Here is a 20,074-nt window from a genome sequence, read left to right as displayed (position 1 = left end):
GAATTTATTATGAGCTGAGGAGAAATCATCTGACCTTTTACACAAGCTCTCCAGTGCTGACTGAGACTGACTGGGGAACACACATCTTCACCAGGAAATCATTAACATAATGATTTTGTCCAGTGAATCTCTGATGGCCGTGTAAACGTGAGCCAAAAACATTCAGAGGTCCGTTATCGTGGGGTTAATTCTCTGAGCTCTGGGTCAGTCAGTTTGACTCTCAACTCTGCAGATCTTCTCCGGTTGCATCTTTGGTTTCTGTCCAGTATGAAGCTTCCTCCCTAACCAGGTCACACCCTGTCCCGGGACCGATACCAACCACAACACTTACTGGTATGCGTCCCTACAGACAAGAAGGACATAAAAGTGTCAACCATTAACACCCTTTCTTCGTCTCACTCTCGCTCCTTTCATCTCACTTCTCCACAGTGCATACAGTAGCTCAGCTCATCCATGCGTACCACAGGAGGCTTTTGTTATACAGTAGACGAGGATGGAAACTTACATGTGAACGATGTGTGTTGTTGGCAGCCGGCCCCCACCAGACCAGGAGACAGGAAGGGGACAGGAACTACAGGAAGCTGATGACTAATCTCACTAGACACAACTCCTGTCAAAGACACACAAACACGGCGTATGCACACACACACTCAGAGCAGAATTTTCTAAACATTTATGCTCACGTGCACAAACTGACCCACAGTCGCCACAAAGTTTAACAGCCGACAAGTGAAGGGAAATCTCTTCTTTCCTTTTCATTTGTAGTCTTAATGTCCACTAAAAGTATTTTTTACATCCAGAAGTAGTATTTTTTTTTAAAGATTAATCAACAATGTTCTTATAACATGTGCTCAGTAATACCTGGAACACCAGAGACGACAGCAGTATCAATATTCTCATCTAAAGCCAGATTATTGGTTTGGCTGAACTGATGACTGTATAAATATAGTTCTTCTTAATTCTCAGCAAGAAAGCAAATATATTTTCCTAAAATGAATTATTGAAAAATTGCTTTATTTTTAAATATGAAACATGGAGGTATCAAATTGCCCGAGGCTCATGAGCATACACATGCCTGATTTTGAGGTATTAGCTTTGCGAAATTACATGTGCAAGCAGTATCCCCTGATACACATGAGGTTTCCAGTTATAGCTGGAGGACAGTAACCCTCCTATCAAGAAATTATTTCCCTACCACGAAACAGGGCAAACCTGCATATCAAGAGCGGAAGGCAGCAGCTTATACTCCCAAACCATCAAACAAATGCAATCCAATCAGTTCCCTTTGCTTAGCAATATATTAATTATTCTATTTGTGTCTCGTAGTGATTAGTGTATTTTTTTTTTTTGGGGGGGGGGGGACAAATGTTGGCGTATTACATGTGCATGGTATCATATGTGGGGTAAATTTTATATTAAAGGAGTGTAATGAACACAAGATGTCAGCAGCCCAGCTTTGTGTTATCTGCCTTGGCTTGATATTAATAGCAAGCAATGAATGTAGGTGTAATGTTGGAAAATACCAATCTACCTAATCAAGTTTTTATACATTTGTCATGTGTAAATCTCAAATCTTTTGACATCTTTTCCTCGTCTTTTTCATTATCCCTCTTCTTCCCCTCTGTCTCCATTTCTCTAGGTGTACGAAGGTAATTGGCACTCAGTGTCTTTAATTAAAATGAGGTGTAATTGTAGCCGAAGCAGGGCAAATGTTCATAAGGCCTATAATTTCCCTATCACACTCCAGAGCCATGGAGAAAGTGGAAAAGGGAGGGGAAGGCCGTGCAGGGAGGAAATGAACACAGATGTCAAGAATAGTGAATGTTTATATATATATATATATATATATATATATATATATATATATATATATATATATATATATATATATATATATATATATATATATATATAAAGAATTCACATCAAATGAATCCTGTTCTCAAATTTGAGGTCAGTTGTTTAAAAGTTGAAGGCAGCCCCCCTTTGTCAAAAATACAGGGTCAGGTTTTACATTTCAAAAGAAAAGTGTGTACACCACCCTCTATTGTTGTCTCCCTTTCATAATAAAAACGTAATATCTTAACCTTAATTCCCTCTGCTTGTGTTTTCCCGACACGGTTTGATGATGAAAATAGAAACTATACCATGCTAACGCTGATTTCTCAACCCACCGACTTCAAACTGGCCTCTCATTTTCTCTACCTTAGAAAAAAAAATTGTCTAATGTTTATTTGTATAATTTGACCGTAACAGTGATTCCAAGGCAGTCGTCTTGCCAGCACCAATATCAGTTTAGACTTCTCTTGTGTCTCCTAATGTCGACAATTGTCCTGTAATTACTGTACAATTGTTTGTTTAGGTTGTTGAATACAGCCAGATGACGAATTTTCATTGTTCCTACATTTTTTAGCACTCGGGGCAATTTTCCGGCGGCGGGTGGCCGCCGCTGCTGAAAGAATCTAGGGGAAAAGCCAGCTTCCTCTAACAGGGCTTAAGACTGTATCTACTTGAGCGAAAGGCAAGGCCGTGCAGGCACATAATAGAAGCTCTCACCATCTCATAGAAACACTCACGCTCACGCATCCTGTCTCATAAACCTTAATGATAGAGCAGCGATAAACAGTGATTACCATGCCCGGGGGTGGAGGAGGGGTGTTTCTTTTCCACTCCTTCAAAGAAAAAAAATATACAAAAAAATAAAAATAAATCACCATATGAACACAGAGGCAGGTGTGCATATAAAAGGTGGAGATGGGCCAGTGTGCACAGTGAAGCCTCAGTATGATGAAGGTGGTTTTTTTAAAATTATGCTGGAGTGAACTCGAGGTAAACTAAATGCGGGGAAAGCACTGGCCTGAACTTTGTCACCCAATTATCCACCTCATCCACTTCTCTACTCTTTTTCTCCGCTCTCTGCAGACTCCCCTTTCTTCCTCTTTATCGCCTCAGATTGTTGCTAAAAAGCAGGCGAGTTTCTGTGGTTTTGAAGTGGAAAGAGGCAGAGAAGCACGTATGTTTAGTGTTTCTTGAGAAGGGAGTTCTCACAGAGATAGTAAAATGAGAGAAGCAGCTGATGCAGAGGGAGATGTCATTGATTAAAGTCACATGTACCTCTGAGTGAAGCAATCACAGACCTGCTGCATATGCAGCCCTGATGATTAGCGAGTCCATGTCATTGCTTTTGCGTGCACTGTGCACGAAACGGGTCACTCAGATGATGGGAAGGAGAAAATGACACTGAGCCAGAATGCAGAGAGAAAGATTGAAGTAATTCGGCTGTACGTGAGAGGGAGGTGAATTCTGTGCTTGTGTGTTGCTCACAGAGAAAATTTATTAATTTAGCACGGGCAAAAATGCGAGCAGCGGTGGGCGTGATTGAGTGATGATTGAAATCATTGTGGAAAAAGCAAGAACATAAAGAGTCAGATATTTATAGATGATGCCACTTATTGTCTGCTTAAATCACGTAGTCTTTTACTGTGAATTATTTTTGATGAAATAGTGATGGTTTTTTTTTCTTTCTTGTAAAGGAGACCTATTATGCTCATTTCCAGGATTTTTTCATTTTCATTAAGAGACCAACTGTATTAGCTTCGCGTGATTCACAGTTTATTTATCATACTGGCTCTATGCAGTCCCCGACACCTTCTGTCTGGAACAAGTTGTTTTAGCTATTGTCTCTTTAAGACGCGCCTCCCTGGAGGCCCACTTTTCTCTTGAGTGGCCAACTTTCAGGAACCCTGCCGAGCTGCAGCACCTAGGGTTTCTGACCCCAGAATTATCCTCTGTCCGGTGTCAAACCTATTAATTAAGATAATTCCTCATTCATGAATGGAAATCGTAACTTTTGAATCCATCCGAATGTGTTCGAGGCCGGATTTAATCCAGAATTATATTGTGACATAACAGTGGATTTAGTCTTGCAATCATAAACCGTGCATGAAAATGATTCTCGCTACATGTGCTATAGATGAGCGTGGATGGACTTTGTGGGCGTAATAGGTCTGGCCACATTTTATATGAACATCCAATATTGTAAGATTATATGACAGAAAATAAGAATAAGCGTTATAGAGCGTCTTTAAGGAGCAGAGAATTAGCTGTATTTATTAATATCAGTAATTCAGATATCAAAACAACTTGCAGTATGTCATTGTATTTTTATAGAATTTTATACTTGTGGTCAACTAATAATAATCATTTATCTTTTTAATATTTACTATAATTAATGGTGTTTTGTTACAACAGCGAAGGAAGTCTAAAAGCTGACCGAATCCCCTTCATTAGGCTTGACTCCAGATGTCCCTTTAAATTCTGAGTTGAGCTATTGAAGGCCTTGAGGCACTGTTTCCAGTTCACTCTGGACAAACCCCAATATCTGTATCTGATCTTCAACTGACAGTCAAGCGTTCATTAGTGCTGCGCAATGGCGTCTGTCTCTACCATATGTCTCGGGAGGACGCGTGCGTCCGTTTCTGCTTCATTTCAGAGTTTTTGTGTACCTTCATGTGTATTTCATTGGGATGTGGGTTGGTAAGTGGTGAATGTGATTGCCTCTCACTTCACGCAGGATCACAGAGATTAGTAACTGTGGGTGTTGTGGTTATTTTTGGAAAATACTACAAGTGCTGGTGTTGAGCAGTCTGTTGCAAAATATATTCAAAGCGCTCAAGGAGTCCCTGACAGCCTTCATGTCTTCATAATGTTGTGTGCAAAAGGTTTTCCCCAACATATTCTTATCCTGTACACAGTCTTCCACAGGCAACTCAGTATCATCATTGGGATTTACATGATTAACAGAAAATGAAAGTAACTGGGAAAGTGATTTTAGGATTTATAGCTCACTAATCGGAAGGTTGGTGGTTTGATCCCCGGCTCCTCCTGTCCACATGCCCAAGTGTCCTTGGGCAAGACACTGAACTGGCACATCATCGGTGTGTGAATGTACTCCTGATGGCGGGCACCTTGCATGGCAGTTCAGTCTTACTAGTGTGTCAATGTGTGTAAATGGGTGAATGGAAAACCGTGTAGAAGCGCTTTGAGACCGTAAGGTGATAAAGTGCTACACAAGTGCAGACCATTTACCATTTAGTCATCAATCTACGGGAGAAAGTGTAACATTTTTTTTATTATCTAATACATTTTTTCTCAAAAGTATTTTCTTTACTTTAAGGCTGCAACCCAATGATTAGATTTTATGTAATATTTTTCAAATAAATCCTCAACATTAATTCCCAGAGCTAAAGGTGATATTTTCACATTATTGAGTAAATCTGTAAATTCTCACATTTGAGTAGCTGCAGTCGGACAATGTTTGGAATTTCTGCTTGACAAATGCGATTTATTTCATGACTTTGGGATTCCTTCAAAATTAATGTTGCAGTCAACTGGAAAAAATTAGTCGGTATTTAACATTTAACATTCTGTGTAATGAAAATAGCTGTAGATACTAATCTTCAATTCTATCTCATAATATACCACTATGATTGGAATTTGTCGAATGGCTGAAGCCATTATTGAAGCAATAGAGAAGCGCCAATGAAGAACTACAGGGCTATCTAACCTCCTGATTGGATACAGAAATTATATAATATTACAAACTTGATTGTTTACATTCTGAAATACAATATGATGAAGCAAGTAGTGGAAGAAAAGCATCTTAAATAGCTGAGAGAAGCAACACATCCAGGATACAGAGTGAAGCTTCATTTAGTTAAAGAATGTGAGGGTCAGCCATTCTGCAGTTTGTTAGAGTTAAATGAACAGGCAGCAACACAAAGCATTGTATTCATATGTTATTAAAATGTCAGTATTATTTCAAAGTAATCAATCAGCAGGACTGAAAGAAATGGGGCCATAAATAAAGCTGTAAAAAAACCAAAATTAGAGGAAAATAAATCAAGAAAACTGGGAAAATATATAATACAAAGGCAGAAGTAGTATTGTATTTGCCTATGTGTGTGTACTATGGGGTTATGAGATGCTGACTTAACTGTCAGACTTAATATTGGTAGCCTAATTCAACAAAGCACCATAATAACTTCAATGATAAACCCACACTGAAACCCCCATTTCTTCTGGCATCCATTTTCATGCAAGTGCTCTCCTTGATCGTAGCCACATTAAATCTTGTTTATTGGTAAAACCAAACTACCCATTCCTTGAGATGAGCTTCTGCAGCGAACAGGTAGGGCTCTAAAAGGTGGGCTGTGATAGAAATCTCATCCCAACAGTATAAATACAAGTCGCAGTCTGCTCAAACAGCGAGGATAAAAAAAAAAGATGACTCAAATGAAAAGAAGTCCCTTCACCCAAACTGTGTTTCAAGTTACATGCAGTTCAGGTCTTGGATTTTTATTGGGATACTGAATCATAGCAGAACTGCTCAGATTGTTTGTGACTTGGCAGCGTGCTGCTCAAAAGATTACAAAAAATCAATTCTATTGTCATCACAGATTGTGAGCAGAAGGGCTTAAATCTTGGTATGTATGTGTGTGTCTGGTCAATTCTGCTGTTCTAACTACTTGTCCCTGCTCTCCCTGGACAGAAGCAGACTCTTTTCAGCAGGTTTAGTGTGACCAAAGGCAAGATGTGTTGCTGGGAACACAGGGGACACGGGGAGTAAAAACAAACATGACAGGAAAGACAATTTTAGGGGAGAGGGAATATTCCTGGGGATGTAATTGACTGGTGAAACTCCATCGTCTACCCTAATCCCAGTATAAGCCACGGCTGATACTTGGCAGAGAGCTTGGGACTCAAAATATGTTCGCTCTGTGATTTTAAATTCATTCGTGTGTTTCTCTGAATGTAAATGAGTCTTAAACGTGTCATTTTTACATTTCCTGCTGCGAGTGATGTCATATTTTCAATCTCTTTTTCACAGAGGTCCTGATGAATACTAAGACGGAGACGTCTGATCTCAGATGGACCATCTTCTCGCGTGCCAAACCCGAGGTATGTAACCCCACCGTCACTATGTTATCTGTATTCCTAACAGAGGCCTCGCGGTGACTGGGGATTTTTGGCCTCCAGCTGTTCCTTTGTTACTTTGGCTATAAAAGAATTCCTTATATGGCAGGTAATTGACAGAATAAAGGAAACCCCAGAGTGAAAGTGGGATTTAAAGTATATTGAAAGCAGATGCTTTGATATATCTCGTCAACCTTAGCGTCGAAAGTTACTGGCTGGCCACAATTTTGGATCCTGCAGCCAGAAAAAGACATATTTGTAATTTGATCAGCTGAAGAGTGGTTTCTGGAGTATTTCTGCCAGCAGCGTCAGTGACCAAGACTGCTCAACTTGCCGATGTCTCACAAGGAAAATGTTCATAGTGACGCTGGCAGGGAGATTTCTGTAACTGGACAGAAATACACAACAAATCTGTCTATGCTTTTGATTAAGACGTAAAGCAAAACAGGCCGTGCACAGCCATTATCATATGAAACAGTTTATCAAAAGCTTCATGTTGAAAATGTGGTAGGGCTGTTTTTTTCTTCTTTTTTGACATTAACTTAAATTGATTTGGTCAATGATGACAGGCAGCAGTGGAAAGATGTCAGGAGCTGTCTGTATCCAAAAATACTGGCATAAAAGGGTTACAGTATGGTTCTTTATTTTCAGGATTACGATCCCCTTATAGTAAATATTTGTGGCAACTTCTAACCCAGTCAGATACCAATTTCTAGGCTTCTCGATTCCAAAAATACTTGAATGTGAATGTTAATTACGTCATTCATTATTCATAACAAGGCCAAACAAAGCATATATTCATGTTAAACCGCCAGTGTAATCATGTGAGAGCAACAACAGTCAAAATGAAATCATCAGGGTAACTTTGTGGATTAACAGTGAAGTGTTTCCTGCTATAAGTCAGAATCAGAATCAGCTTTATTGGCCAAGTAAGTTAACACATACAAGGAATTTGACTCCGGTTGTAACTTGTTCTCTCAGTGTGCAAAAACAAAAACAGACAGACATAAATAGACATATAAAACATAAATAGACATATATGCAGCTAAGAAAGAAAGGAACAAATATATACAGATATAAACCTAAGAGCGAAGTGCTGCGTGGCGGCGTCTTGCATTAAGTCCTGTGTGAACAGTAATAACACGGGCGTCATCGGTGTCAGTGAGTCAGCATAGTGTTTCTCATACTTTTTTACTTTTTGAAAAAAATCACGTAGTTTCTATCCGGATAAATCTCACATCAGGACACTTTTTTTTCCTTTTTTTTTTTTAAACTAGATTTTAGCCACATAAAAGTCTCGAGTTGCATGCAGTAACTGTAGGGACGAGAAACCTTTCCTCGCATAGCTGCCTGGTTACCGTCTACCAATAGCCTGTATGTGAGGCGTTTAGGTGACATTTGTAAATTGTAGGTCTAGAACATAATGTGGGTAACACCCTACCTCTGAATTGCACTAAATATTTTGTACCGTAATATGTAATTTAATTTCCTCTTTGTTCAAATGGATTCATAAAACTAGTATGGAAAAAAAAAAAAAGTATCGTTCAGGAACCGGTATCAACGTCAAAGTATAGGCACCAGTATCCGGGCTTCGTCGTTGTTTAAGAACACCTTTGATAGAGCTTACAGTAATACAAGCATTTCGTTTTGCTGTTGAGAAATTGGCAAAGAAATGTAATTACTTTTTCAGTAAATTATGCAAAAGTAACTGATTGCATTTTCAAGTAACCCTAAATGTTATTTTTTACGATAAATGTAAATACGTATGCCCCATTCAACTATATATACAACTCTTGTCAAATCCAGTCGTGTCTTGTTGAAGATTCTGTACGTCATCCTCACTGAAAAACATTTTGTTTTTGTTCTGCTGAAGTCCACAGTACTTATTTTTTGGGATTAGAATGGAAATTCTCCCTTCAAGAGATTCAAACCTGGCTCTCAGTGCTCTGCTGCTCTGTAATTCATTCAGACCAGTATCCTGCCTCACTCAACACATCATCTGCAAATGGATTTTTAAAGATTTACATATTTACATAACTGAATTTCTGAGCCTCAAGTTCAGCAAATCTGCTAAATTCTGCCCCGAATATGTTAATTTCTTGCTTGTTTCCTGCTCTTGGGAACACAGTGATGGTGAACATGTTTGCTGTTGACTCAGAAGTCAAACATTAAAGCATTTTTCTGTTGCATTTGTCTCCCCAACAAATGTCGATTTCTGTGGAGGGTTTTCACTTCATACATATTTGTGATATCCCCTTTGTATTCTTGTACTTTAGTCGGTAAGTGTGTTTGAGGGGTGAGAAGCTGTGTCTGTCTCGGATGCTGTGTGCAGTAGTGTGCTTTGTTTGACAAGTGAGACTTGTATTCCCACTGGCTGTGATGCAGCTCGAAATCCACAGCAGGCCAGATCTGTCCCAGAGGCCTGTGACAAGTGTGCTGCAGCACAGGGCCAACAAAGAATTGCTACATTATTAACATTTTAGGGCTGTTAATGTCACCATTAAAAAGTAAAAGTTTTTTTTTTTTTTTACAGGTGAATAAACACTAGTCCGTCCTTACATTTTTCTGGGTCAGATGTCATTTTTTTAACACACAACCTTGACAATCCTTTGTTCTCTTTGCTCTCAGTGGGAGGAAGTAAGCGGTTTAGATGAGGAAAACAACAGCGTGCGGATCTATCAGATCTGCCAAACTGACAGTTCAACCAGCAATTGGCTGCGCAGTGGCTTCATCCAGCGACGAGGAGCGTCTCAGGTTTACGTGGAGCTGCGATTCACCATGATGGAGTGTTCCTCCAGCAGCACACACCACCGCAGCTGTAAAGAGACCTTTAACCTCTACTACTACCAGGCAGATTCCAACGACGCCACAGCCACCTACCCACCCTGGATGGAGAACCCATACACCAAGGTACCCAAACACAACCCCTAGTGTTATAAAACAAGACTCATGTATTTGTAATGTTTTATTATAGTTAGACTTGAGTCTCTGTGTGGTTGTTTCAAGTGATCAATTTACTTGTCAGCGTGAGAACTGTTGTATAATGTCTTATTTGGCTCAGGAGCAACTATTTCATATCGGACAACATAATTCGCTGCACGGCCCGTGTTGGTTATTGGTTGACCTGCTGATTATTTTCACAATTAATCGATTGAGCCCATAGTGATGCCTTTAATTGGCTTGTTTTTGTCAAAACCAACAGTCCGGAACCTAAAGATTTTCAATTGGCAGTTATACCTGACGAGGAAAAACAGAAAATCGTTACGCTTGAGAGGCTGGAGCCACAAAATGTTGGGCGTTTATGCGTGAAATGACTGAAATGATCAATCTAAATCAGATTAAATCAATAAAAAGAGTTTTGTCACGATGACAGAATGAAAACGAAATTTAACTTTTTTTTTAACAGAAAGCCTGTGTAGGAACTGAAGGTTAGCAGGCAGGACAGGCTTCACAAAAATAAGCTATTGAATCGCAGCACACAATGTGTAATGTTGTCCTTAAAGTCTGGATTCGTGGTGATCGCTGCATTGAATTTGTCTATCGCTAGGATCTATTTTACCCTCACAAATGGGAAGATTTGCGTGATTTCCCAAAATGTTTTAACAAAAATTCAATAAGGGTTCCATTAACTTTGAAGATCTGTTTCAAAATCTCTCTCCCAAAACAATACAGGCCATAAATCATCATACTTACATCATTTAAGACCTTTCCTGCTTTTTCTGCCTGTTACCTACTATGTTGTGTATCCTGCACTGTGACTACTGACAGTTTTCCAAAGTATACAAGGTTTCTTTCCTTCCACTGTGCAGTTTAGCTTGCCCTCATTTGTCTTCCAAAATGAGAGAGACTAAAAAGTTGCTCTAGCTGGGTAATTTATCACAGACAACATTTGGTCAGTTTTATTTTATGTCCAAATTATGTTATCGCCTGATGGGACTGTTTAGAAAACCCTCCTCGTCTGCGCATTCAATCTGTTCCACAACCTGAATGTTTTCTTAATGTTTATCTTCTGGGTTTCATTTTCCAAATGCATAGCTAATATAAATGCAGTGTTTTTTGGCATCTCATTGTTAAACCTCTGATGTCGTTGTGTCCTTGAACACAACACAAAAGAGAGGTGTCAAAATAGTCCCTGCTCCTCAGCTTCATTACCACCTAATAATGTAACTTTGACAGAAAAATAAAAGTGATGAAATGTTCACGGTGATGAATTACTTTTCTCCCCAGCAAGTTTCATGTTGCTGCAAGTTGAGGTTCAAAGCTGTAACAAATGGGAAACAATGGCTGCCAGGAAGGGAGTAAATCAATCTAAAATCACAGTGGTATGCTTTGGAAAATGTTCAATAATGCGAAGCATATGTGATGGCTAAAACAAGCAAAACTACCAGTCTGGTCCTTTTTAAAAGGTCCCAGATTTGACAGTATTCCAGCATTTTATTTGTAGTTTTGATATTCATTGGAAGAAATCATTGTGGTTTCAAGCACATCTCTCTTAAGCTTCTCTCTGAAGCTCGACCTAGAACAGGCTGTCGTCTTTCTGTGTCTTTACGGCGCATTGGTCTAAATTTGAACAATGTAAGAGCCTACTCTAAAGTGCTTGGCCCAAGTGCATTTAGGTTGTGTCCAAACTCTGCGCCGCTGACTTAAGACCAGCTTTTTGTTGGCCAATCGCACAATCACTTTAATCTGCCTCAAGAAAGCAATGCGATCATTTGAAGACCGAGACGCCAATGGGTGCTCAGATGGGTGCAATTACATTGCCGATTTAAACAACACAAGAAAGGAAAACGACAACGACATTGTCTGAAACAAGCAAAGACATTGGTTCTCTCTTCTGATTGGATGACTCTATTCTGAGTGACACATGCCCGGGCCAACCACAGGTTTCCTTCAGTCTTGTTGCTTCCTACCTCCACAACAGAATGACCGCTCTGTGTTTTCTTTCATGTAAATGGTTGTACAGTGGGCCAAACTTAGGACGTACACATGACACGAGTGTGAGGTTGTGACGTCGCAAACCTTCGGAACTCCAAACTTAGAGCTGCTGAAAATTGTCTGCGTACATTTCTCAATAGACTGACCGTTTTGACTCTTTGGCAGTATTCATAGAGCTCCTAGACCTGCTTTGTAATACACAGCATACACACAATACACAGGACACAAAATGGGACCGTTGACACCCTGTGTGCTGGAATCTGGCCATTACATAAGATCCTTTCTTTTATTTCCTGTATTAGGTGGACACAGTGGCTGCAGACTTTCTACTCAAGAAAGATGGGGAGCGGAAATTCAACGTGAAGACCTTAAGACTCGGGCCCCTATCAAAGAGAGGCTTCTACTTGGCTTTTCAGGCTCAGGGCGCCTGCATGGCCCTGTTGTCCGTCAGGGTGTTCTTTAAGAAGTGTCCCCCGCTGGTCAGCGCTCTTTCTTCTTTCCTCGAGACCGTTCCTCGCACTCTAGTGCAAGAGGCGCAGGGCGTATGCGTGGAGCATGCCTCTCAGCAGGGGCCCCGACCTCGGCCGCCTAAGCTCTTCTGTGGAGAAGATGGGCAGTGGGTGGGCCAGCCTACAACCACCTGTGCCTGCCTACCAGGATTTGAACCAGCTGAGGGACACACGCGGTGCACAGGTAAGAGGGAGGCCAAGGTTAAGCCACGTACACAGATATGTGTATGTATATATAGACTACACCCACATAGGCAGCGGTGCAGGCAGGCTAAACAAGAAAACAATGGTAAGATAAGGGTGGGGGTTCACTGAGGGTTGAGGCACTGGAGAGGAAATGAGAGGCAGAGGAAGTTAATGAGGCAGGGGAACGGCTGCGACAGAGGGGACAGAGAGAGAGGTCAGGTGGAGCAGCACTTATCTCAGAAAGGAAGAGCAGGGTCAAAGGCTTACTGCTGCGTCAACTCGTGGTTCAGCTGAGATAGAAGGAGCACAGGAAGGCTGGGGAGGTAAAGGGAGTGAGGCAGGGAGGTGGTGCTCTGGGTAAAGATCATATCACTTTGAGAACTTCAAAGCAAAACAGACAAGAAAAAGGAGGAAGAAGCATGATGATTCTCTCAGGAGCTGTGCAGCAGCTCCGTCTAATGAGTCCAATTAACAAGCCTAGTGCATGAACACACTCACAGACACACTCTCACCGCATCACACCAGCACAGATAGATGCTGAGCATTAAAAACAAAGGAACACCTGAAGAAATGCCACATTTTCTCAAGAAAACGCATGGTTTTGTCTGTCTGTGTTTGAAGGTAGGGCTCGGTATGATCTCGGTGGGAGGTAGAATGATTTTTGAACAAAAAATAATTTCCGACATTTTGCTTCTGGTTAAGTGGCATTTCCAGCATTCGGTCACTGGAGAGAGATGAGGGGAAAAAAAAATACTTACCAGGACATAAAGGGAAATTGCCTTCATAGAAAGATTGGACAGTTAATGTGCTTCAAAGGCCGGTCATTTCAGAAAATGAAATTGACATCTGGGTTTAAAATTAAATTCATTTTTGCTGTAATGCCGTTATCTTCCAGAGACAATACATATATTTTCTGGGTCAAACACAACCATCTGACGCAAAACTTATGAATGCTGTCAAGTTGATTTAGTGTTTTAGATGAGCTTGATTTAAATTATTTAACTATTTAAATCACGTCTTTATAGTGAACCTCTCGCAGGCAAGCTATAAATACTGCTATATAGGAGGCTGGTGTGTGCGCTGGTATAGCTTTACCAATATTATACAACACAAACTATTACAAAGATGAAACCCTAAATAGATAAGAAATACACTGACGTATACCCCAGAAATGATAAATATCAAGTTTGATATCACTATTTATCTCAGGGGGGAAGAAAAAAAAAATCCCAGAATTTGGGAGTAACAGGACAAAATTAATTAGTATGGACTGCTGCAAGTGCTCAACAGTCACACAGCTGAATTCTCTGAAATATTGCTTCATGATCAATAGTGACTGCCGCTGCATATCAGGAAGTGTTCGTTGTGTCATCTTGTGGGATCAAAATAAGAGCTCACCAGATTACTTTCTTAATTTTGTCATAGCAGGGTCATTGGGATTTCAATTGTTTTAACTAACAATTGTACATTATTTTTGAGCAGGTGAGTTATGCAACATAACTCTCAGCACGCATTAATAGCTTCTTTCACATGTAGAAAATTCCTGCGGCGAAGTCTGAACGGGTCGGCCAGCGCGTTGACCCTGTGAAACCTGTCAGTTTTCGCTGTTACGGTGCTCCAGTTAATGTGAAAGTGTGAAAACTCAGCAGCTGCATTTCATTTCAACACAGACTGTAAACACTGCAGGTTTTGATGACTGTATGTAGCGCTACCAGGTGACAGCTTAATACAATTCACAAACAGGACAAATGTCGTGCTGAATGTGGTGTGTTCATGTGTAGAAACTGAAGGTGCAACAGATTGTCTGCAACTAATGACTTTATTCAGTCAACTAATCGATTATTCAGCTAATCCCTTGAGCATTAGTTTAGACTCAGTTTGCGGTTTCTTTACATCATGAGCACCACAGTACTTTTTTGATTACAAAAGACTCTCGGAACAATATTTGAATCAACAAACAAAGCCGGTTTTTCATAAGGACTCCCACATGTCTGTTGTCGTTATTCAGATATGCTCAGGTAAATTCAATGATAAGCAGCAGCCAGTGACAGACAGACTCATTACTGTGATTGTCTCAGTTTAGAGCCGTCATTACATTGTTCTGCCTTTCAATTTGCTACCATCTGGTGCATAAGTGCACTGACAAAAATCCAGGTGTGTCTAGGACACTGAGTGTGAGGGCACTGAAGTATTTTCATGTCATGTTCTGATTCAGAACTAATAACAATCTGCATTCAATTGTCCTCCTCAGCCTGTTTTGTGGGTCAGTTCAAGTCGGGCACAGATGGACAGTGCAGAGGCTGCCCAGAGTTCAGCTACGCCACCAGCATGGGGGCAGCAACATGTGCATGTCGCTCTGGGTACCTGCGTGCGGAATCAGACTCTCCGGACACCCCGTGCACTAGTAAGTATGCATAAAACAGCACTTAATCCACATGCAAATCTGGAGATGCTCGGCAATATTATCATCCACTTGCTCTCACTCTTTACCTTCCTGCTCTTCTTCGCTTTGTTTTCAACATCTCTGGTGCAATTTCTCTTTTCCTCTGGTGTCATTTAGCCAGTCTCCCCTAAGCAGCTTTGTGTCCTTTGTCAGACTGCTGGGCATTGAGATGCGTGTCTTTTGTGACAGGTTGTTTGGTTGGGGGGGGGGGGTGCTTCTCTCCCAAGTGAAGTAGGCATTGATGGTCTCAAGTGACACCTCTGTATGGATTCAGGAATTTCAATTCAGCCATGTTTTAGATGTGTGAATGGGAGGGACTTTTTAATTAGGTGCACTCTGCTGGAATGGCCACAAAGAGAATGTGAGACAATGTGAAACTCCACATCAGGCTGTTGACATCAGGCTATTTCTGCAGGTGTGCTAAAAATACCAACGAGAATTTGCATCCACCAATTTCATTATCAGTGATAAGTTTAATTACAAAAGATTTATCTTAATTATTAATCACTTAATTAGACCATTCCTATTATAAACTCTGTTTTTGTAGTGGATTGCCCGAGCAATTCTGCACATCACATATTTTCAATTTGTATGCAAAATTTCAAACCAGCAGAGCCATCTGTAAATCACGCAGACCTTTTCCTGAAAATAAGGGTTTTAAATTACTGTGACATCCTTGGTGATTTTAATAAAGCAGATTCTGATTGCTGAGACATAAAAATGTATTGTAACTAAAAATCCTTATTCCCAAATGTTGAATTCATATGCACCCAGATTGAGTGTGATGTTGCCCCACTTGGGTTTCCAATGAGAACACCATTAGCACTTAAGTTAGCTGCAGGCTCAGTGACAAAGCTCTGTCTCCTTGGCAGGAGCAGAAACCCATTCACAGTGCCTGAGTGGTCTTGCTGTTTAGTTATGCTTGGCTTGAGGCAATAGCTATCTTCTTACAATTTTCAGACAGTGATCATTATCATCCAGTTTTAGACAAACGTAATTGCACCAGTTAAATTCTGCAACACATGCTCCCGCTGTGACGCAAAGCCACTGCAAGAGCATTGTTCTCCTTCGTGACTACATATACGCACTGACGAAAATGTCCTCAGCACATATCTGAGAGCGTAAACAAATGGTCTTGTGTGGGTCAGGGACAGGTAAAGCAGCAGCAAAACGGCACACGGGAGATCAGCAGAGAACTTTCATGTACTGTGATTAACCAGGACTACATGACACCTGATAAATGAAATATGATTTTACACTTTTTACACTGAATAATGTGACAATATTTGGAGAGTAACTTCTGTGGCTTTTTAAAAGTATTTAGTCATATGGAGAAAAAAAAAACTGTCTTAACGGATTTAGAAAATTGCAACTCTTGAACCTGACTGCGGTGCTGCAGTTAGGATTAGGAAAAGACAACATTTAAAGAAATGGTTTGACATTTTGGGAGATATTCGCCTTCTTTCGAGTTTGATGAGAAGATCAATACCACTCTCGTATCTGTCTGGTAGACATGAAGCTCCAACTTCGCATTTACAGACATGAAAGTGGCGTCAATCTTCTCGTCGTACTTTCTAAAAATCTAAAATATACTATTCTTGGAAGTAGGTTGGTTTTTCCATTACAGGAGCTTGAATGACAATTCTTCTGCTGAATTAGTTAAGCTCTGGATATTTTTTTTTTTTTTTGTAGAAACTCCCTCGGCCCCGCGCAGCATTGTCCCCCAGATAAACGACACCACGCTCAGCCTGGAGTGGAACGAGCCGCTGGACAACGGCGGCAGAACGGACCTGAGCTACGCTGTCAGGTGCACCGTGTGCAGGTCACCGAAGGGAACGTGCCTCTCCTGCGGAGACAGTGTCAGCTACCGGCCCGCGCAAGATGGCCTGCTGGGTCGCAGGGTGGAGATGTGGGGCCTGCTGCCGCACACCACATACACGTTCACCATCCAGGCACTCAACGGGGTGTCTCAGCTCAGCGCCAAGGACCCCGCCAGCGAGAGTGTCAACATCACTACAAGCCACGACGGTAAGAGGTGGCGGGGGAAGAGGTGGAACGATATAAATAGTCCCGAGTTTCATGTGGTATTTATAATTCTTCTGCCATCTGTGCAGTGCCGTCGCTGGTGTCTGTGATTCGGAAGAGCGACTCCACAGAGAGCAGTCTGACACTGCACTGGTCCGTCCCAGCTCAGCCTCACTACAACATCCTGCAGTATCAGCTACGCTACTGTGAGAAGGTGAGAGCTCCCTGACAACGTCTCCCAACTGTCCACATTGTATTCAGAGTTCAGGCTTCGATAACGTGGATCTCAACTACTGTCCAAAAACATACAGGTCAGGTGAACTGAAATCAAAATGAACTGAAGCCTGTAAGTCATGTAAATAAATACTTTAAATAGTGACAATGCACAGGATTCTTTGCAGTATATCAGATCAAGATATGGGCATTTGATTTCTGAGATTGTTAAAATAAATAAATTAATTAAAAAAAAGCAATACCTGTACCAACACCTTTACCTCCCTGAATAGTAGTTTTTTTTCAATAAAAAAAATTACAGTGGACATCTTTTTGTTTGTTTTGAGGGGGAGAGTGTAATCCAGGATGGTCTCTGTAATCCAGGATGATCTCTGTTGCTACAATTTACTGATGTCCCCATTTTTTAATGCCAGATAGTATCAAAGTTATTTGGTTGATTCCATTAAAGTATCAAGGTTCAGGTATCTAGCCCTACTACACGTGGATGTGTATTCTGTTGGAGTTGTATATAAAGCTTCAACATATTAGTTAACATGCCTTTGATTAAGACTGTGAATTTATTTAAGGGAATGTAACTGGACTGAATCAAACTCTCAGGTTAGGTTGACCCAAGAAATCTGGTGTCTTTTTAACGGTCTTTCTATGTTTGACTTTGTGCTCTTTCACACTGATCTCTGTCATTTGCCTCCTTATTCCCGTTTTACGCTCACTTCCGGTCCAGCTAACTCTTGTTTTCTTTTGGTAGGAGCGACGTAGTGAGGACCAGTGCCACTACACAGAGAGTAACAGAAACCAGGCTGTGCTGACAGACCTGCGCAGGGCTACTCAGTACGAAGTGCAGGTTCGGGCGCGCACCATGGCTGGTTATGGCAGCTTCAGTCCAGCGGCCGTCTTCCACACGCTGCCCGATGGTAAGAAAAAGGTCGCGTTTGCTCTTGAAGAAGAGTCTCACACACATTGCTCTTTTTCTCATTTCCTTTGGGAAGTTTTTCATATGCTCTTCTGCATAATCAATTCCTGCACAGTTTCTTGTTATGAATTTAGTGCCCGTGTCCTTGAGTTAGTGTCCTTGTATTGAGCCTTTTCAATATTATAAATTCCTGTCGTGTCTTTTTCTTTCCCTCTCATACTTTTTTTTTATTTTTTTACCACCACCAATGTAAACCTCCTGTCATGCCTTCTGTCATTGTATTCCTTTAACTCTCTTGCGTTCTGCCTCCTTCTCTTTCTTCTCAAACTCTTTTGTTTTGCCCTCTCTCTCTCTCTCTCTCTCTCTCTCAGGACATGACTCCGCCTCCCAGTTCTTGGTACCTGGCATCCTTATCGCTGTCGGGATGCTGCTGCTTGTCACTTTCGTCTTTGTGGCCGCCTACTGCATACGGTGAGAACGGGAGGGAAAGAGGCAGAGAAAAAGATTTGCAGGGGAAAAGACGCTGACAGAATAACAGGAAATGGATAAAAAATAAAAAAAAAGGGGGGGAGATATCAAAAACCAATAGCAACCGTGACCCCAATTTTACAGTTTTGCACCACTTTGTTCTTTTGTTTATACGAATCATATCTTATCAACAGTGGATTTGCACTCTGTTACCCACGCCGTCTTTTTTTTCTCTGTGAAGCAGTTCAGACACAAAGCAATGCTCATGATTCCTTTTGCTTACACAGCTAAAAGCTATCCTGCTCATTAGAACATTTTCCTTAGGCTTCATTGTTTGAGTAAATAGTGTTGGATGCCATCACAGGCGGAATGAGAGAGAGAGAAAGTGCATGCGTTTGTGTAATGGAGAGAGAGAGCGAGAGAGAGGCGACGACCATAGAGGTAGAGGGCAGGGAAAGACAGGATGCAGGCGTCCCAACCCTGTTTCCACAGGACAGGAGAACAATAGCTGTGACCTTGTGACACACACGCACACACACACACACACACACACACACCAGTGACTGAGGCCCAGATCTGCCACTAACTGAGGGTGGTGCATTATTGCTATTTTAGGCTTATGAGGTGGGAGAGAGAGAGAAGTGGAGGAAGGCAGGGATCCAGTAGCTACAGGGTTGTTACAGTCTTGTAGAGATGAGTTTGCGCCAGCAGAATTATAATGGAGCCGCTTGTGTCAAAGAGCAGAACCATAGGGGCTGGTTCAGGTATTCACCATTACCACAAACCAACGTGCATTGTGTGTTTAAGATCACCGAGGGTTTCTTAAGGCCAAAAAAACCCCAGAGCCTTTTACAACAAGGCCTTTTTTTTGTGTCAGAAAATGAGAAAAAAAAAAAAAAAGAAAGCATGTTGTATTTTGAACAGAGAGCATCCTTCAACACACTGTTGGCTAGAGGGTAGCGGTCTGGAGCTTAACTGACCCGACAACATATTTTTCCATTCTTGGTTGTTTTTTTGTTTTTTTTTAAACATCATATAAAAATAATCATGTCATATGGGATTTTTATGCTAATTTTCTCTTTCTTTTCTTTGAGTTTTAGTTTAGTCAGAGGCGTCGTGCTATTATTATTGCGACTGACCACTCACATTGCTAAATCACTGATTTGCATCACATTAAGCCCATAAAGCATTGGGAATACCCCCCCCCCCCCAAAAAAAAAAAAAAGCAAATCAAACATTCATTCTTCAGATAACTCCATGGGCATCCTAATCTCTTATTTATTTATCCCTGTCTCTTTCTACTTGCAGCCGACACAGCCGAATAAAGGACCCGGAGCTGAGCGACAAAAACAGCCAGTACCTCGTCGGCCAAGGTAACAGATCAAGGAC

General features: G+C 41.1%; 2 protein-coding genes across 2 annotated transcripts in view; one reads left to right on the top strand and one right to left on the bottom strand.

Annotated features, from left to right (window-relative positions):
* LOC138629514 (GDNF family receptor alpha-4-like) overlaps nucleotides 1–20,074 on the bottom strand; it is a 326,543-nt gene that overhangs the window by 177,107 nt on the left and 129,362 nt on the right. The gene's annotated exons all lie outside the window — the stretch shown is intronic.
* ephb4a (eph receptor B4a) overlaps nucleotides 1–20,074 on the top strand; it is a 39,251-nt gene that overhangs the window by 14,236 nt on the left and 4,941 nt on the right. The window contains exons 2-10 of the mRNA XM_069713227.1: nucleotides 6,890–6,960; nucleotides 9,604–9,885; nucleotides 12,213–12,603; nucleotides 14,857–15,009; nucleotides 16,741–17,076; nucleotides 17,163–17,287; nucleotides 18,053–18,218; nucleotides 18,589–18,688; nucleotides 19,994–20,058. Of these exons, the coding sequence (XP_069569328.1) occupies nucleotides 6,890–6,960; nucleotides 9,604–9,885; nucleotides 12,213–12,603; nucleotides 14,857–15,009; nucleotides 16,741–17,076; nucleotides 17,163–17,287; nucleotides 18,053–18,218; nucleotides 18,589–18,688; nucleotides 19,994–20,058 (1,689 nt within the window). The remainder of the gene's footprint in view (nucleotides 1–6,889; nucleotides 6,961–9,603; nucleotides 9,886–12,212; nucleotides 12,604–14,856; nucleotides 15,010–16,740; nucleotides 17,077–17,162; nucleotides 17,288–18,052; nucleotides 18,219–18,588; nucleotides 18,689–19,993; nucleotides 20,059–20,074) is intronic.

Source organism: Brachyistius frenatus, unplaced genomic scaffold (assembly GCF_029030835.1).
Source record: "Brachyistius frenatus isolate BFR_SWC_R1_liver_20210118 unplaced genomic scaffold, ASM2903083v1 Contig_117, whole genome shotgun sequence".
NCBI lineage: Eukaryota > Metazoa > Chordata > Actinopteri > Embiotocidae > Brachyistius > Brachyistius frenatus.
Note: the sequence above shows the minus strand (reverse complement) of the source record. Positions and strands in the feature narration are given on the sequence as shown.